Source organism: Mandrillus leucophaeus, unplaced genomic scaffold (genome assembly GCF_000951045.1).
Source record: "Mandrillus leucophaeus isolate KB7577 unplaced genomic scaffold, Mleu.le_1.0 Scaffold452, whole genome shotgun sequence".
Lineage (NCBI taxonomy): Eukaryota > Metazoa > Chordata > Mammalia > Primates > Cercopithecidae > Mandrillus > Mandrillus leucophaeus.
In genome coordinates this window covers 281,098-296,020 of record NW_012104832.1, presented here as the reverse complement: position 1 = coordinate 296,020, position 14,923 = coordinate 281,098, and the positions used below count along the sequence as shown (strand labels likewise).

The 14,923-nt window shown below is 43.7% G+C and overlaps 1 protein-coding gene across 1 annotated transcript in view; it reads right to left on the bottom strand.

Moving 5' to 3' along the window:
• Nucleotides 1–868: 868 nt before the first annotated feature.
• SLC7A14 (solute carrier family 7, member 14) overlaps nt 869–14,923 on the bottom strand; it is a 123,861-nt gene continuing 109,806 nt past the window's right edge. The window contains exons 7-8 of the mRNA XM_011994323.1: nt 14,028–14,905; nt 869–1,422 (exon numbers count right to left, since the gene is read on the bottom strand). Coding sequence (XP_011849713.1) covers nt 1,100–1,422; nt 14,028–14,905 — 1,201 coding nt within the window. The 3' untranslated portion in view covers nt 869–1,099. The remainder of the gene's footprint in view (nt 1,423–14,027; nt 14,906–14,923) is intronic.

Here is a 14,923-nt window from a genome sequence, read left to right as displayed (position 1 = left end):
AAAGTGAGCTACCCCCAAGGAATAAGGTTCAGAAATGAAATGTGATCTCATGGAATGCAACTACCTAAGTAGCTGTAATTCAACCTGTTTTGTTTTCAGAGTAGCACACACCAATCAAGTGGTTGCATATCTCAAAAAACTACAGAATTTATAATTTTAGAAATACGAAAGAGAATTTGCAATGTGATCTCAGTGGCTGGGTCACTTCTCCTTGTAAAGATTTTTATCTGATTATAAAACAAACAACCTACTTCTTCAAGGCATATCAGTGCCATGAAATCATGCTCCACCTTTGCCCTCTTTCATCATGTTACCAGGAGCTGGAGTCTGATATAAGAGAGGCCATGACAGAGAGTTAATTTCTGCCAATGCTCTCTGGCCTTCACTGCAAGAGATGGTTATTTAATTTTCTTCTGGGCATTTACGTAGAACCTTGATGGTGCTTCTTACCATATTACTGGGTCTGCATGATTGCTTTACGGTGAATCTGAAACCATTGGGAAAATGGTCTCAGAGTCCCTGACCTTTGCTGGATCCTAAAATTATAGTTTGGAAGCTGTGAGAATGTTGGTGAATAAAAAGAAGCATGTGTCTTTTGCATGAATTAATTTTGGGTGAGATTGCAGGATAAAATGATGCTTGCTCAGGAAGTGCCAGTGCCCACCTACTCACCCTGACCTCGGGGAGCAGCGCTCAGCCTGACATGCCAAGAACAGAGCTTTGTTCCCGTGTCTCAGGTGACTGAAATTCTGCCTTCTGCCCAGAGCCCCCTGCTGGGGCTTCAACCAGCAAAGCAAAGGCTTAGGAAACATTTGCTACCATCAGCCCTGATGGTTGTACCTAAGATGGAATTTCAGATAGCCTCTTGTTTATTTATTTATTTATTTTAACAAGGTGACCACTTAGGGGACCCAGGTTAAGCCCTTCAACAGAACTATCCTGAAGAGCAAAAGTAGCAAATGACAGGCTATGACTAGGGATTGAATTTGGGGAAGGCTGGATTTGTGAAATGAGAGCCAAAAAAGTTTTCACCTTCTAGCCCACAGGTTAAGTTACTGAAAATCAATCATCACCATTTCTACCCACTTGTATGTTTCTCCTACTCTGGAGAGTAATCTAACTCATCATTTGCAATTAGGGCCTCTGAGTTCTGTTTGTGTTTGCTTTTGCTCTTCGCTTTGCTACTTGTCCGGGCGTTTGCCTTCGCATCTGACATCTGTTGGTAATAGAAGCCTTTGTCTTCGGTGGGCCCGCCCCAGTCCTCTTGGCTCTCACCCTCTGTGGCGTAGGAGAAACCCTCCTCCACTGAGAAGGGGTCATCCACGTCGTAGCGTTGGTACGTGCTTTGGTGCAGGGCCTCTTCTCGAGCGCTGATTTCCAGGGTGCTGTTCCAGATGCCATATCCAAAATAAATGAGTAGACCTGTTGGGTGAGGGGAAAGGTACAGGTGAATAAGCAATTGCTTTGGGATCCTGGGACTAGCAGAGAGATCACCTTCCATGATGAAATCAAAGCTGGGCGGGGGGCGGGGATGTATTTTCTTTGGTTTATGTGGTGTTTTGAAAATACTTGAATTAGATACCTTTTAAAAATTGGGAGATCTTGCGTTAAGCAACCCATATTAACAGTTTTTCCTAAAAAAGTCAAAAGGTTTGACAACACTGCATCCACATTTCTACATGGTGATTTTTGGCTGGTGGTGAGAACTAGCTGCCTCTTTAGACAGGATACGGGGTCTCTAGTTAACCTCAGTCCCCACCTCCCCTGCTGACATCCAGCTCATTACACTCATATAGCTGCCAGCCAGAAATTTGCATTTTCTACCCTGGGTGAAATATTTATAGATCAACAGTTTATTCCCAGCCTTCTTATAAGATTTTGTTATTCTCTGCCTCCAGTTAGGGACTCCATCTCTTGTTTCACCTCTTAGCAGCATGCATATATTATCCTGTGATTTACCTTGCCATTTTACACTCACTAAAGGCGTAATATATCATGGCCACTTCAAGCTCCCTGCTTTTTTCTGTGTGATCTTCGAGTGTCTAGTGCATGCTACTATTATGTCCCTTAGAACATCTGTTGTGTGATTATCTGCACAGGGTCATTTCTATTTTATAGACTCTGCAGAAAATTGGCACTTAATGTTTGTTGAATGAATGAGTGAGAACTCCTGACAAGCATGAAATGTCCAGTGCGACCTCTGTGTTGATGTCATCCCATTCAAGGGAAAGAAACTTCCCCCCTCGTTAATATGTAGCATTCATATATGCTAATGTTTCATTTCTATGATTTAAAAAACATACATAAAAGTCGTTTATGAGTTCCCATTTTCTTTTCCTTTCCTTTTCTCTTTTTTTTTTTGAGACAGGGTCTCACTGTTGTCCAGGTTGGAGTGCAGTGGCATGATCTCAGCTCACTACAGTCTCTGCCTCCTGGGCTCAAGCCATTCTCCTGCCTTGGCCTCTTGAGTAGTTGGGACCACAGGCATATGCTACCACGCCCAGCTAATTTTTGTATTTTTGTAGAGATGGGGTTTCACCATGTTGCCCAGGCTGGTCTCAAAGTTTTGGACTCAAGTGATCCGCCCGCTTCCACTTCCCAATGTGCTGGGATTACAGGCATGAGCCATCAGGCCTGGCTTGAGTCCCCATTTTCTATCTTGAATAGACTCTGAAGGTTCAGGGCCTGGAAGTCTGAGAATCATAACCTTGGAGTCCAAAGAACATGATAAGTAAGAGTGTGGGCTCTGTGTTCAAATCCTGCCTTCATCACTATTAGCTGTGTAACCCTGGTTCCCATTAGCCTCTCTGTTCCTCAGCATTCTCTGTAAAACCTTGAGAGCTATAGCAACCTTCTTAACATGGGAGTGCCTGAGGATGAAATGAGGTACTTCTCAGGTGGTTCTCAACCCTGGCTTACTGCACTTGAAAGCTACCCGGGGGCGTTTTTTGAACCACTCTGATACCCTAGCCCCATCCTGGAGATTCTGATTTAATTAGTCTGCAGTGTAACCCAAGCATAGGTATGTTTTTAAAACTCCACAGGTGATTCCAATGGTCAGAGTGTCCCTGAGATAATGAACTATGCCTGATGCATGTGTTTCACTGCCCACTCAGCCCACATTATGGCCTAGCCACTGGGGTCCACACAGTATGCAACCTCCTTCCCGGGCCCTAACATCCTCCTCTGAGTAGCACCAGTCTCTTTGACTTTGCTAACCCTGCAGGCATCTGCTGGGCTGGTTTGCTTAGAACCGCAAGTCAAGCCTGCTTTGCTGCTGTGGTGCTTGAGAAATCTTGCTCTCTTTTGAATTTGAAGTGTGCCTTTTTAAGCTTGAGTTTCTCCCTCCTTGTCTCAAATGACTTTGTCCCCACTCCCTCCCACACTCCCCAGTGAAATCAACTTTCCAGGAGCCAAAGTAAGCAGAGATTTATAGTCCTAATTGGTAATAAATCCTGGAGTTAATTATTTGCAGCTGTAGCTATTAGTGCTCAAATAGTGATTTCATCTTTTAAAAGCAGGGTATTTACTCTTTCTTGTCTGTAGGTGGGGGTGGCCATGGGGGATAGTTATTATCCTTGTGTAGAACAGGGTATCACATTAAGGCCTCTTCTAAGAGTGCCAGTGTGCTGGTTCTTGGAGAATGCCTCTGTCTGAAGCATGTTTGGGATCTGAGAATGGATTTCAGGCGACCAAGCAGGATCTGTGCACACCTCCTTTTGCACAGCTTTGCTTTTTTTGCCATATTTTCTTCTAGACATCCAGGAAGATGCCAAATATTGCCTCCTACTCCTGCTTGGTACTTATTTTGCCAGTTCTTTCCTTTCTGATGCCTTTCTCTGCCTTTACTTATAGATGAGTCATTTCCCTACTGAACTTAATACAATCTTTTTCTTTTCCCTTTACCCCAAACGTCTCTCCTCTGCCACCACACAGGTCATTGCTCAGTCACTGGTTTGATGTCACTCATCACTGGTTTGTTGATTTCAACAGACCTGTATGTTGATTCCAACCTACCCTGCCCCCACGAGGTATTTGGGTGTCAGGTAGATTCATATTATGAGAATTCTCTAAAAACCTTGAATCACAGATATTTAGAGCTGGAAAAGATGCTATAGATCACCTATGCATTCTAAAACTTTCATTTTACATTAGAAGAAACAGAAGCTGGGAAAGAATGAGTGACTTGCCTGGGTCTGAGAAGGAGAGGAACCAGCTTTATAGATAGAGGGAGAGAAGTCTCTGGCGTGTCTAGTCCTTCACACCTCCTTTCCCCTCCCCCAGGCTAGTTTACAGACTGTGCTTACTGCAGGAAATACGTGGTAAGAGGTTAGGTTTACATTTGTTCTTTGAAAGTGGCCAGGCCTGGAAGGAACAGGTGTGTGTGTGTGTGTGTGTGTGTCTGTGCGTCTCACATATTGACTGTGGTTACTTTTTACTTTGTGAAGACAATCCATGGAAACTTGCCACATAAATATTTATGGGTCTTTTCATGTTTGCCCTGAACCCCCTGGAGTTTCAAAGGTGTGTCACTCTCTTCAAAAATGCATTTCAAATGTGAGTACTGTGAAACAAGAAGCAACCATGTGCATGCAGCCTGGTAGAGTAAATAGTAGCTGCAAAGCCATTCCCCTGGGCTTGGCATTCTGTGTGTCTGTCTTTCTTGCTGACCCTTGAGTCAATTCAGGAAAAGTGGTGTGAAGCTGAGAAGGATTGGAGAAAAGAAAAATGGAGGGGGACAAAGAAACAGAGGGGACCAGATGAAGGGAGGGAGGGAGAGAGAGAGAAGAGAAGAGAAACGTATTACCATCTGTCCCACATAAACAAGGGCTTTGTGTCGGAGAAGTAAACAGAGCCGCTCCACGCCTCCTGTGTGGAAGCAGGGTGTTTTGTTTCTGCTCCTGTTTTTTAGTTGGCTTAGAGAACGAAGAAGGAGGTAGTTTCTGAAAAATCTGTGGGGGTTCTGGGAATCCTGAATCATCTAAACTAAACTTCACAAAACACCTGTGTGTGCTGGGTTAGGACAGTGATGGATCATTGATGTTGCACCTTTCTCCCAAGGAGCTCAAAATGTTACACAAACAGTATCTTGTTTAACCTGTCCGGGAAGGTGTGTGCATGTGTGTGTGTGTGTGTGTATGTGTGTGTGATTATGTGCACAGCACACTTCACAGAAAACGAGGGAAGGTCCACAGCCACACAGGGAGCAGGTGGACAGTGAATCTTTCCAGGTCTCGCCACGCCTTAATCCAGGGCGCTTCTCTCTCTCTTACATCTCCCGTCTACCAGGGATGGAAAACAATTTGGCTTAACGTTTTATTTTGAAGAACATATACAAAAGTGGAGTGAATAGGATCATGAATCACCAGCTCCCCTCACACTCCTTCCCCTGGCCCCTTCTCTACAGATCGTTTTGAAATAAATCCCTTCTATCATAGGTTTAATTTGTAAATATTTAAGTGTGCATCTCTAAAACACAGTATTATCACATCTAAAAATTAATAATAATTTCTTAATATTATCTGATATCCAGCAGTATTAAAATTTATGTAAATTATTACCTGTGTGTGGAAAACTCTTCACCTTCTGAGGCTACACATGTATTCCCATGATGCCATCATTGCTTCAAGTAGTTTTTGGCCACTGCTAATCAAGATGGTCACTGGGAATGGCATCATATTCTTTTGTAAACTCTTACAGAGGGCAATCTTATATCTTTTGAGGGTGGATTTGATTTTGCCATAAGCCAGAAGTCATTTGAAACCAAGCCTCAAGAATAAGATGGCTAATTCATAAATAATACTATTTATTCTATTTGGATATTTAATTTTGCTGTACCTTAAAAGCAGATAACTCAGATCCATTGCTGTGTGGTTACTATCTTATGTCAGTAGGAAACTAAAAGCAGGTGTGATGTTAAAAATCAGAGGGCGTCAGCCTCTGTGCTGCAGCAGTGTCTCCGAGGCTCCTCTGTGGGGCTGGAATTTTTTTTTTTTTTTTTCGAGTTGATGGGTTATGGTGGGGGTGCCTGGTGTGTTCAGGAAAGTGACTAGTTAGCAGTAAACACAGAAGTGTTTCAATATTCTGGCTGGGCATGGTGGCTCACTCCTGTAATCCTAGCACTTTGGGAGGCTGAGACAGGTGGATCACCTGAGATCAGGAGTTAGAATCCAGCCTGGCCAACATGGTGAAACCCTGTCTCTACTAAAAAACAAAACAAAACAAAACAAAAACAAAAAAACAAAAATTGGCCTGGCATGGCAGCAGGCACCTGTAATCCCAGCTACACGGGAGGCTGAGGCAGGAGAATTGCTTGAACCCAGGAGGTGGAGGTTGCAGTGAGCTGAGATCGTGCTATTGCACTCCGGCCTGGGCGACACAGCAAGACTCCATTTCCAACAACAACAACAACAACAACAACAAGTGTTTCAATATTTTAACAACAGACACAGTCGGACTGGGGCACGTGGGCTGCATGCTTGCCCTGGTCAAAGGTAATGGTGGTTCGTCTTGTGAAAGTCTGTTTGCAGTGATGGGAAATGTTCAAAGGGAGGCTTTGGCTTCTTTTCTAGACAGAAGTTCCCCGGTGGAATATGTGCCTATGAGAAGTCCAGGCTAGACAAGATCAAGAATCATGCCTTTAGCAATTGAATGGGCTTTCTTTATGATATTAAACACTTTGTGGTTATAATGCACTTCATAAAAAAAAAAAAGCACTTTCTCACCCATCATTCCAGGGAAGTTAAGAACCGTGTGATAAATCAGTAATTGAAACAGCACTGGGACTCATATCTCTTAACTCTAACCCGAGGGCTGTTCCTGTCCCACCCAGGTGCCTCCAGGGAAGGTTTACAAAAGCTAAGCTTGCCTTCATATACTAGCATACCTTGGCATCAGCAGATGACATCACTGCTCACCTACCTGTGCTTATCTATCCTGTGCAAATTAAGCAAATGACCCCAAACTTACAAGTAAGAGAGGTGGGAAAGGCGGGGGGGTCTTGATCATATAGGAGAAATCCTAGAACAAAAACTCAACTCTGAAAAGGCTGGGTAATGCAAACAATAACAGCATATTTCCAACTCTGAGGGCACACACTTTGGTTGCAGACCAGGTCCCCTATCTCCAGAGTCCCTGGGAACTCCCTGTCCTCTCCATGAAGCTCCATACTCAGGACCAAGAGAGGTGGGCCACCTGACCTCAGACCGGGTGGAGCTGCCTCTTCCTGGGGTGCACTTTCCAGCAGGAAGCTCTGCCCACTGCAGATAGCGGAGGCACTTTGTTATACCCAGAGGGCTTTTATTTTGACTACTCTGGGATCAACATTCCAAAAAAGACATTTGCCAAAGCAGAAAGGGAGACTGGATGGTAATGAGAAGGCATCCTTCCCACCCATCTCAATCCCCACCAACTCCCACTATTGCTGATTGTTTTTTAAAATACCACCATGAGCCTGTTGACTATAATAACAACAGGGCTTGTTTAATATGGTGTGGCCAGGAAGAGCAGGCTTAGGATGACGCTGGGCGGAGATTCTCTCCATGACCCTGCAGCTGATCTAATGGGAAGTCATGCGACTTTATGTCTCAGTTTCCCATCTGCAAAATGGGGTTGGGGATGCTTGTTTTATTTGAGGTATATAATGGCCATGAGAAGTAATGCAATCTTGTTAAAGAATATGAAAAAACCTAGTAGTCTGAGCCAGTAGTTCTAACTCAACAGAAACCCAAGAGATACGTGTCCACGTGTCCACCAAAAACATGTACAAGAATGTTCACAGCATCTCTGTTTGTAACAGCCCTAAACTAGAAACAACCCAAATGTACCTGGACACTAGAATGAATAGTATATTGTGGTATATTAACACAGTGGGAGACTAGACAGCCACAAGAACGAACAAACTGAAACTACAAGCAGCAATGGGTGTGAATCTCACAAACACAATATCGAGGGAAAGAAGGCAAACATCCCCTCTGTTGTGGCTTGAATTCTGTTCCAGGTAAGCTGCGCATGCCAGCTCTGTGCCCTCCACCTCTTCATTCTTTGGGCTCACAGGAGAGCCAGTGTCTCAGCTGCCACTGGTTGCAGAGCCGTGTGAGTGCTCTGCCCCCTCTGCGTCCGGCAGCGCACCTGTGCCAGCAGACAGCCTCACGGTTGCATGACCTACCTCCACACTCTACCTTCACCGTCCCTCCTTGGAATCCCACCAGCCCTGGTGCCATCCTCATCCTGGCCTTCAGGATTATTCTTGCTCCTCTGAGCACAATTTTGACATTGGAAGAGCCAGTCGTTTTTTCCTCTACCTCCAAGGAGAATTTCAAGCTTATTTATGGGACATGTCATCAAGAATTTAGCTATCAGGTCCCAATTCATCGCTCTTTCCTTCCTTCCTCTTCTCTTTCTCACATGGCTGCTTTGGGTCAATTTCCAGTTGGATTTCAGATAATAGCTCAGGTATAGACCATAAGGTGTGTCTTCTCTTTGGGATATTTCTATTCTGAGATAGGATTCATGAGGTCCATTGTCCGTATCACAAGTCCTGTCCTCTAAATCTGTAGACAAGAATTTGTTTTCCTCAGAGAGACTGAAAAAATTCCTACATGACAACATGGCAACTCCCACGGTAAGGGCAAGCTATTCTAACAGGCGATTACTTTATAATAAAAACCCGCAGGGAACAGCAGGCTGGAAGATGCCCTGGAAGATACTGTGGTGCAGCATTCTCACTGAGCCCCTGTTAGTTCCATGTTCCCTGAGACTCTGCCTGACCCCTTGAGAGGTTCTTTCACAAAACTGCATCAGCTAAAAGGAAGATGAAGGCTGCTTTGTGCTCACTTTGCTGGGATTAATACACATTTGCTGTTTGTATTCCTTTTCTTGTCTGAAGGAAAAGAAACATGTGCTGGATAATCTTGTTGGGGCTTGTGCCTCATTTTACCATCTGAGTTGTGCTCTTAGGAAGGTCAAAAGCTTAGCAAAACATTGTTACAAAAATGCCGTAATTAAGATTCGTTTAGAAAAGCTTGGATAAAAAAATGTGTCTAAGAAGATGATCAAGTTATGACTCAGCCTAATCATGTAAATCTTCAGTTTCATAAGAGACTCCATTTAAAAATATCTCTACTGTTCTCCCCCAGAAAGTTACACTATGTATAGAGAGATTAAGAAAAATCTGATATCTTGGAGGCTCCGAAGTTCAGAGGTGACATATTTATCTTATAAGACCATTAAGGATTTTATAGCCAATTTGGGATTGTGAGTTGGATATATTTTATATATGCAAAAAATTGTTTTTGGAAAACAAGTCTTTGTAATTTAATTAAATCATCTGCCCTGCTTGATAAAACTATTCTCCCCTTAGAGTAGTGGCATGCATTTGAGTCAGCTGGAGAGGGGCTTGCTAAACCCTAAATTGCTCTCAGAGATTCTGATTCAGTAGACTTGGGATAGAGTTCAAAATCACATTTCTTTCTTTTTTTTTTTTTGAGACAGAGTCTTGCTCTGTTGCCCAGGCTGGAGTGCAGTGGCATGATCTTGGCTCACTGTAACCTCCGCCTCCCGGGTTCAAGAGATTCTCCTGCCTCAGCCTCCCGAGTAGCTGGGAACTACAGGTGCCAGCCACCACGCCCAGCTAATTTTTGCATTTTTGGTAGAGACGGAGTTTCACCATGTTGGCCAGGCTGGTCTCGAACTCCTGACCTCAGGTGATCTGCCTGCCTTGGCCTCCCAAAGTGCTGGGATTACAGGCAGGAGCCACCGCACCCAGCCTCAAAATCACATTTCTAACTAGTTCCCCGATAACATTGGTGCTGCTGGTCTGGGGTCACACTTTGAGGACCATTGATCTAGATCATTGTCAACTTGGCTGCCTATTAAAATTGCCTGGGGAACTTAAAAAAAATTCCTCAACACTTGGCCACCAGACCAATTGAATCAGAAAATCTCTGTTGTGGGAGCCTGGGCTTAGAATGTTTCAGAAGCAACCCAGGGTGATACTGATGTGTAGCTAGAGTTGAGAATCTTTGTTCTGGGTGAAACTTAGTCATATGACAGCCTTCACAAATCATGATACTAAAGCAGTTAGCAGCAGGTGCCCAGAAATACTAGCAGTCCTTCCCAAATGTGGTTTGTGGGCTGTGCATCACAATCACCAGGTGCTTGTTGAACTGCAGACTTCTCTGCCCTCTGGCTGGCCAGCCCCACTCTGCAGGGTGGCATTCTTCTGAGTCGGTGAGTAGCAGTTTCTGGAGGGAGTTTGGAGTTTGTGCTATCAGCAAGATTATAAAAGGCGCTCAGGGAGTTTTCCTCTGCCTGATAGCTGGAAGGGCAGCCTGAGTCGCTGCAGGTTCACATCGTGCTTTGGCATATGATAGTCAGTCTGTCCATACTTGTGGACAATGAATCATTTTAGATTTTTAAAAGAAAGGCAGGAAATACATGTTTCTTATTGCTTTTCTCAACATTTTCTCATTTAAGCCCCAAAGAATAACCAGGTCAAGGCTGATTAAATTATCTGCTTTTTTACAGATAAGTAAACTGAGGCCCAAAGAAGTTAAGTAAATTTCCCAAAGTTATAAGACAAAGGGGGGGCGGAGCTGTGATTTGAAGTTGGTGTCGTTTGACTCCAAAGGTGAGGGCCTCTGCCACCTGACTGTTTTTGCAAAATGCCTCTGGTGCTTCAGGAGCCATAAATATTCTGCAGAACTGGCTATAGAGTTTTCAATGCAAAATGAAAACCTGGGTCCTCTTGTTCAGAAATTTTTAAGAATTCAAGATGGCAGCAGCAGAGCATTAAACCAAGCATGAGACCTTGTGCACAGCTGTGTGCCCATGAGGCCAGTTCTGATGCTGTGTGTTAGGCTCTATCGAACGTTCTAATGAAATGAGCCTGCTCAGAGGCACCCTGGTGGGGTAGTAGGAGCCCCAGATTTGAGCATGGGTATGCTGAGTTTTAGTAATAGCTCTTTGAATAACTTCCTGTTGACTTTGAGCATGTTATTTAACTTCTTGGAGGTTCAGTGTAGTCATCCATAAAATGGAGAGGGGGAGAAGTGGGAAGGTGGTGCACTACATCCATATTTCTCCAACTCCAGTTATTTATATACCATATTTTTAGTATATAACCATTTAGGCTATAACCATGGCCTCTGGCCCCACACTTCCTGAATTCTAATCTTGCCTCTGCTATATTCTAGCTATGTAACCTCAGGCGAGTGCCTCAGTTTCCTCATCTGTCAAATAGAGATTGTTGTGAGGATTAAATAAGTAAAATAAGTAAATAAAGTAAAGCCCTAAATGGCTGATATGTGATGAGTGCGATGCAAGCACTAATTACTACTATTCCTATGAGTCATATGGTACTTATACTAGTAGTACTAATGTTTTTTTCTTTAATATGACTCACATTTTAAATTTAAAAAGTCATCTATCATCTCTTTCCAAGTAATAGTATTTGTGAAATCACCAGATTAATGTGTATGTGTGGTTTTTCTAACCCACGTGAAAATATATAATAACTATACAATATTTTTAAGAACTCATTCAAATGCTTTTTAATATCAGCTGAAAATATTACCGGTGGAATGGGCACCACACTGTGGGTAGCATTGTACTAGACACTGAAAGCCCTTTTCAGCTTTAATAGTCTATGAATAAATAAGTCTGTGTGTATTTGTGTCTGTGTCTTGAATAATTTGACAAATACATGACTAAAATATTTCTACCCACTTCCATGACTTCTATCCACAGTAGAATCTGCATTGGCTAGCTTCATGTTCCAGTGGGAAAATGTTTAGAGATAAGAGATTGTTTTTTTTTTTCAATTTTTTTAAAAATTAAAAATTTATTTTTTATTTTTTTGAAATAGAGTCTCGCTCTGTCTCCCAGGCTGGAGTGCAGTGGCACGCTCTCAGCTCACTACAACCTCCACCTTCTGGGTTCAAGCGATTTTCCTGTCTCAGTCTCCTGAGTAGCTGGGATTACAGGCGCTCGCCACCATGCCCAGCTAATTTTTTTATTTTTAGTAGAGATGGGGTTTTGCCATGTTGGCCAGGCTAGCCTCGAACTCCTAAACTCAAGTGATCTGCCCTCCTCAGCCTCCCAAAGTGCTGGGATTACAGGCGTGAGCCACCATGCCTGGCCAAGAGATTGTAAATAGGTTATAAAAAATGGTTAAAATCTTGATGAGTCAGTGGGGTCCTCTCAAGAAATCCTCCTAAAGTCTAACCAGGGGGACTTAGAATAGTGAAAAATTGGGACAAAATGCTTACAGGAAGCCATAGATCAGCCTTCAGAAGCAAGGAGTCAGGCCTCTGGGGAAGATACATGCCCTTTCCATTGGTTGCTATGTTTTCCCCCACTTCTTTCTATCTATATCTTAACTTATAGGGCTACTTTGAATTCTAACCCCTCCAAGTTTTTTTCTGGCAATTTTGACTGGAAGTTTTCTTTTTTCCCCTTTGAAGAGTACTTTGTAATCATTTAAGAAGTATTTTTGAGCACATACTGTGGGCACCCTGCTCCAGGCACAGAGGACACACGTTGAACAACTGTATTCCTGACCTCTAGGAGCAGATGCACCGCCGCTCATCACTAAGAGTCTCTGTGGGCTGGGTGCAGTGGCTCATGCCTGTAATCCAAGCGCTTTGGGAGGCCGAGGCGGGCGGATCACGAGGTTGAGAGTTCGAAACCAGCCTGGCAAACATGGCGAAATCCCGTCTCTACTAAAAATACAAAAATTAGCCGGGCATGGTGGTGCTCGCCTGTAATCCCAACTACTCGGGGGGCTGAGGCAGGAGAATTCCTTGAACCCGGGAGGCAGAGGTTGCAGTGGGCCATGATCAAACCACTGTACTCCAGCCTGGGTGACACAGCAAGACTCCACCTCAACAACAACAAAAAAAGAGTCTCTGTGGCCTTGCTCGGGCTAAGTGACTCATGTGTGTTTGTCTTGCCTCTCCTTTAGGCAGGGTTTACTCTTCCATTTCCCACAGCTTCTAAAGATCCTCTTTAGCTAAGAATTTGTTATCCAAAACCTCCAGGGTTACCAAGTTGTACAGGGGACATACAAATAGTGACTAAGGAACTTTAAAATGCGTCTCTCCTTACACTTCTCAAGTTATTACTAGCATCAATCCCCAGCCACCTCATGAACATCAGAGATTGTCCTAAATGATAAACATGTACTGCAAATACAATAGAAATGGATCACAAAGTAAAATCAGAAATCTTAGAAAAGGTACAGGACTTCTTGAAGTCCATGAAAGTGAGTTTAGAGAAAAATTTGAATTCACACCCAAAATTGTGGACAATTGAGGACCTAACAGAGTCGTATTCGTTATTAACAGCAGGAGAGAGAAAATCAGTAAGGATGGTGGCATGATGGGTACTTCCCAAGTGAATGATCTGAATGTCAAGGGATGAAGAAAGGACCTTGGGAAATATGAAAAACTTTTGAATATTTTACAAAAGTCAGTATGAAGTGAGAGATGTTAAATGATGCCATGATTCAATTTTGTCAGAAAAATGATGCCAAAAAATCCACACTTAATTCACACTTTGTTCATTTAAAAATGAGAGCGTAATTGCTATTTTAATTTAATTTTGTGAAATCTAAGATAAATACTTTTTGTATTTTTCAGTTTACAATTCTTAGTTTCTACAATAAAATTCCAATCAAATGCCCTGACCCCAATTATACTATGCTATTTTTATCCCCTTAAAAATGTGGATTCACTTTAAGTGGACTTTTTATGGTATTAATTATCCTAATATAGGAAGAACTTTCAGTAATTCAGTAAGGCGATGAATTAATCAACATCATTTTTCCAGAACCCATGACCAAGACCATTACAGGCAGAAAGGGGACAACTGGCTTTATTGACTCTCAGGCAGAACACAAAGGTCCATAGAACCAGCCAGATTTCTCTAGGAATGGAGTTGCCTAGTCCAGCTAGGAGGTAATTTTGGGATAAGCATGCTTAAGACCTTAAAAGGGAGCTCTCAAGGCTGCAAAAGAAGTTGCTTACCCACAAAGCACCAGACCGCAAACCGGATCCATGTGATGGTGGAGAGCTTTAGCATGAGATAGATGTTCACCAGCATGGCAAAGGCAGGCACAAAGGGGAGGCAAGGGGCCATGTAGGGCAGCTTCTTGGGGTTCTCTGGCTGCTGCAGGATCACAAACACCAGGGTACTGATCAGCAGCACCATCAGAACAACCAGAAGGATGGCCCACCAGCTCTGCTCTGAGATGTAGTCAGAACCAAAGATGATGAAGGAGCAGAAGATGAACATGAGGATGAAGAGCAGGAGCACACAGATGGTCACCGTGTGCCCAGTTGCTGCTGTGGGCCGGTCCATTTTGCCTGGAAGGCCCAGCCGGATTCTCAAGGTGTAATAATGAGGCCCGATCAGCTTCTTTAACTTGATAAGATAAATATTTTCGGATTCATCAGCTTCTATGCCTGTGGTCATGTCCACGGTGCCGTAATTGGGGTGGTTGACGTTGTAGGTTGACTTGTCTGATTTCCCTATGAGCATCTCATTGTCTCCCAAGGATGGTAAGTTCTTGGCCCCACATGTGTTGGTGGCTGGGCCAGAAAACTCATCCCCTTCACTCACAGGAGAACAAGCTTCCTTCTCACAGTCAGCCAGAATGCCCTCCTTCTTCTTGGTGTGCTCCTCAGACAAGAACTTGACAAAACCATCAATGTCACTCTCGGGTTGGTATCGTAGAAGCAAGACACAAACAGAGACCAAGGTGTAGGCCAGGAGCGTGCCGATAGACATCATCTCTATCAGGTCTCTCAAGCTGACCAACAGTGCGAGGAGCGCCGCCAGGAACCCCGACACGATGCAGGCCACAACTGGCGTCTCTGTGTAGGAGCTGACATGAGCCAGGAACCTGGAGGGGCCGTGCAAA